General features: G+C 36.7%; 1 protein-coding gene across 1 annotated transcript; it reads right to left on the bottom strand.

Moving 5' to 3' along the window:
• Nucleotides 1–311: 311 nt before the first annotated feature.
• On the bottom strand, nt 312–3,727 carry LOC146640138 (uncharacterized). Its single transcript, XM_085357928.1, has 12 exons — nt 3,596–3,727; nt 3,415–3,447; nt 3,229–3,318; nt 2,746–2,817; nt 2,549–2,637; nt 2,334–2,436; nt 1,971–2,073; nt 1,839–1,891; nt 1,652–1,730; nt 958–1,430; nt 565–758; nt 312–456 (listed from the first exon to the last, which is right to left on the bottom strand). The coding sequence occupies exons 1-12, from the start codon at nt 3,716–3,718 to the stop codon at nt 312–314; spliced, it is 1,557 nt and encodes a 518-aa protein (XP_085214054.1). The 5' UTR covers nt 3,719–3,727.
• Nucleotides 3,728–4,224: the final 497 nt, after the last annotated feature.

The raw sequence follows: 4,224 nt of genomic DNA, 5'->3' as shown, positions 1-4,224 counted from the left end.
TACAGTAAAACTAATAAGGGAAGACGAACACACGGGAAATAAAAATAACAGTGTAAACATACCAAAACTCAAAATAAAACAGGAAAGCTACTACAAACCGAGTGTGACACAATTACATTCATATTGAAACATATGTGATAATTTTCTTTCTTTGTAGCATTTTTAAGATATGTGTTAGAACAGTCATTATGCTGTTTGGATTAGGAACCAATCATTTTTGCCAAATAGTTAACACAAACTTAGAACAACAATGAACAATTTTCAAGATTCTGATTTACAGAACAAACAAAAGTCACAAAAGGTTTCATTATTTAAGAAACAAGATCAAGTTTTTCACACAGGAATGAAATGACAGAATCCAGTGCAGCGGGGCCAAAGGTGTGTGTCAGCAAACTGAAGGTTGAGGAATCAGTCAGCTCATGTTTAAGATTGTGTTGGATTTTGAGAAGAGTCTGTCTGTTATTAGAAAGTAAGATTAACAATGTTACACCAATAACCCAAATACGGGGAAATGACAAATAATACCAAAAAAGATACAACTTTCATATTGTTTTACTAACTTACTTTGTCATATCAGCACTTGAATGGTCGATGCCTTTACAGACCATGTCTGTTGTGACATCGCAGGCCAATCTTCCGGCAAACCCGAGGGCTAGCTCCCCAGCCGCCTCTTCACTCAGAACACTAAACACTGTTACTTTAGTTTTGGCCTTCTTAGGCCTGTCAAGAATCATTGCGGGCAGTTTGGCTTTACGGCCCTAAAAAAGAAAAAGTGCAAACACCAAAAGAGCAGAGAGAGACACACACACGCGCACAAAGTTAAATGCTTTTGTTTACATGGTGTAATTGTGTATATGTTGCAGCAAATGCACAATTTCCAGCCACATTGTCACTTCATTGATACGAGTAACCCGGATTTATTTCAGGTGACATCAAAATCACGAAATGTATACCTACCCCAATCAAACCTCTGAAAACATGAACTGACATGTTCTCTGCGTTGATTCTGCGCTTGATCTCGTCTTCTGTTATTGTGTAGGTTTTCTTTTTTGAGCTTGGTACAGATAAGCGACCATGCACTCTGTAAACTGTACTAGTTCCTTCTGAATCAGTTTGGAATTCTGTATCTGCATCGATCCTGTCAACATCATCATCAGCAGCATTATCTGTACTCAGACTTGTGCCGTATACTTCTGTTTCTTTTTCTTTGTCTTCAGTCTGTGTACCTTCATCTCTGACTGTCAGTCTTCCTATCTCACTGTTACTTGTCGATTTGCTGCAGATGTTCTCTCCCTTAGGAACTTTTCCTTTGTCATTCGCTGCCTGATGCTTTCCCTGATGACATTCTTCACTGGCTACTTCTATTGCTCCTCCTGTATAGCCACCCACTATGCTGCACAACTCCTTTCCCTCTGCTGTGCTGCACTGTGCTGTTACATAAAGAAGAATGATATAAACAGCACTATATCAATTTAATTGTGAAGAGAAATCCCCACAATACGACACAGTTATGTCTAAAATAGTTTTGTGTAAAAACTGGATCTTGAAACGTCCACTTTAATTACACAGTCCTGGTGTGCAAAGGCAAAATTACGAAAAAAAATTTCACTTTAAACATTTTTGGACGTTGTTTAGTTATATTGTGACTTACTCTCACAGAAGATACAGATGCCACAAACAGACTTTGAACAACGCATGTGCTTGTATGCACCACATTTCTGGCACTGCACCTGTGAATTAAAAAAAAAAAAAAGAAGAAGAAATAAACAAACAAAAAACAAATGAACAAAGTCCATTAAATAAACAATCTATATGGCTAAGGACATGTCATAGTGTACCCGGTCTTTGGCTGCAATCACACACCAGCACTGACTGCACTTCCTAGTTCGATCTGCAAAATATAATTTGTTTAAGTACAAGTTACATTTTCCAATGTTAGAGAAAAAGAAGGCAGCTAATTTTATTTTTACCTATTGAGGAAAATAAGTAGTGGCAAAGTCGGGACCTGAGCTTTGTGATTTCAGTGTTGTACTCCTCCACTTGTGTTTTACCGTCAATGAGAGATTGGGCAAACTAATAATTGACGAAGAAAAAAAAAGAACAAAAAGAATTAGATTAACAAAGAAATGTTTGTTTGTTTTTAACCCCCCCCCCCCCCCCTCCCCCCCGAGAAAAAAAACAAAACAGAGCAACCAAAGCAAAGCATTACTGCTGAAATGGTTCAATCTACAAAAAAAATTGAGATTTTACCATCCTGCCTCTAAGGCTTTAAAAACTGAATAGGCAAAAATGTAAACATTACTTATATAGGTTAAAGCTATAGTTTTCAGTACCATTATGACATGCACTCCACATGAGTTCCCATCCTGTTGATGTGGGTGGCTCACATGTGACAAGGTCCACTCTCCAGCGCAGCCTCTTGCTGAAGCAAATGAGCTGAGAGATCGCAGTTATTACAAATAAAAAGCATATAGAGAAATCAATAACCACGTTCGGTAATGCTTTCAATTAAATTAAATATGTTATGTTAAATATGTTAATTAATTACCTCCAGTTTTTCAACACCGCACTTTTTCTGACCTCCGACTCGCCAAATGAATTCATATAGACTATGGTCCTCTTGGGTATGTCACAAAACTGTTTTGTAAAAAGATGGATATGGTAGGCTTGGGCCTTGAGAATTCCTAATGAGGGACACTGAAAAGTATCATGCACTAGAGAGAGTGCAAAATCTGTGCAACTTACAAACAAGGTCCAGTGGCTGCCGTTTTCCAGACAGGCTCCAATCAATTTCTCATACATCTGAAAGATGTTTTTCTGGAAATAAAAATAATGTGACAAGTATGTTTTTCTGTCAAGAATGACACTGCAAAACTGCAAAAGCTTGTCAGGTGAGACTTGTAATTAATTCTGCAGATACACAAACATATAGAAAGTGTCATTTTTGGTTTACATTAATTAATTTCTATAGTGTGTACAAAACAAATCAAGACCACAGACTCAACACGCACCACTCAATTTTTGGTGTTCTTTATCAGTTGGCCAAGACAGAAATGTTTTAATCTGTGTGCATTGCTTTTGAACAAGTCTTTACACAGAAAAGGTTTCAGAAAGGTATTTTTCAGGTTCTTCTGACAAGGCTTCAATTTTGGAAAATGCTGTTTGTTTATAGTGGCAACTTATAAACCCTTTGTGATAAGAACATAGTTACCACAGTCCAAGTCATACCTTCAAAAAGTATGCACTTTGTGCTCTTGTGGACCCATCCAAAATTTTTCCAGTGATTTGGCTTGGTATTGGATAAATGTGAGGGAAATTCTATAAAAATAACATAAATACACCTATGTTTTCAAATACATTACAAAAAACGTAAACATGCTATGTCATTATGATCAAACAAGCTTTTCAACATACCTCACACTGCAAATAGATTAGGCCATCTATTACCTTATAAAACAAATAAATAAATACATATAAATAAAAACAGAACTAAGGAACACGATTCATTAAGTAAATTGTACAATAAAGTGTATTTAAAGCAGAATTTAACATTAGTTTTATGACAACATAAAAGGATTTTTATGTCAAGAGGTACCTCATCTGAAATGTTAGTCTGGTCAAACAGGGATTTCAAACTTGAAATACCAATAGAGTTTGGTCCAGCTACTCCCACAAGGTAATCTGTGAGAAAGCATATGCTGTAGTCAACAGATATCATTTTCTTTTTGCATGCATCATCCATTTCAGTCTTCTAGGAGCTTTGTCTGGTTGTAGTTCTTTTTTCTCCTCCTCTCCCCTCATCTATTAATTAAATTGTTTTCTGACCTTCCTAACTGTTTCCGACCTGTCTTCCCAATGTGATGTTTAAGCAATATATGTATGGTCAGAAGGGGGTGAAATTTTCATTGCAGTTGTACGTGTAACATTGCATGTGATAATAAAAGGCTTGATTGGTTGATTATTCAACATGAGTTGACATTTACCTGACATTGTGAAGGAGTCACAGTTTCTGTAAGGGTGTAAGAACATAACATGTGGATTTGTTACACTTCTTTTTCACAAGTTAATAACAATCAATAATTTTCATTCCATTATTTACAAGCTATCACACGATGTCCCAGGGACAACATTTACACGATGTCCCAGGGACAACAATTACACGATGTCCCAGGGACAACATTTACGCGATGTCCCTGGGACAACATTTACGCGATGTACCAGGAC

Source organism: Diplotaxodon limnothrissa, linkage group LG1 (assembly GCF_057381915.1).
Source record: "Diplotaxodon limnothrissa isolate DT_005_m linkage group LG1, D_limnothrissa_male_GT1.1, whole genome shotgun sequence".
Lineage (NCBI taxonomy): Eukaryota > Metazoa > Chordata > Actinopteri > Cichliformes > Cichlidae > Diplotaxodon > Diplotaxodon limnothrissa.
This window is presented reverse-complemented; position numbering and strand designations above follow the sequence as displayed.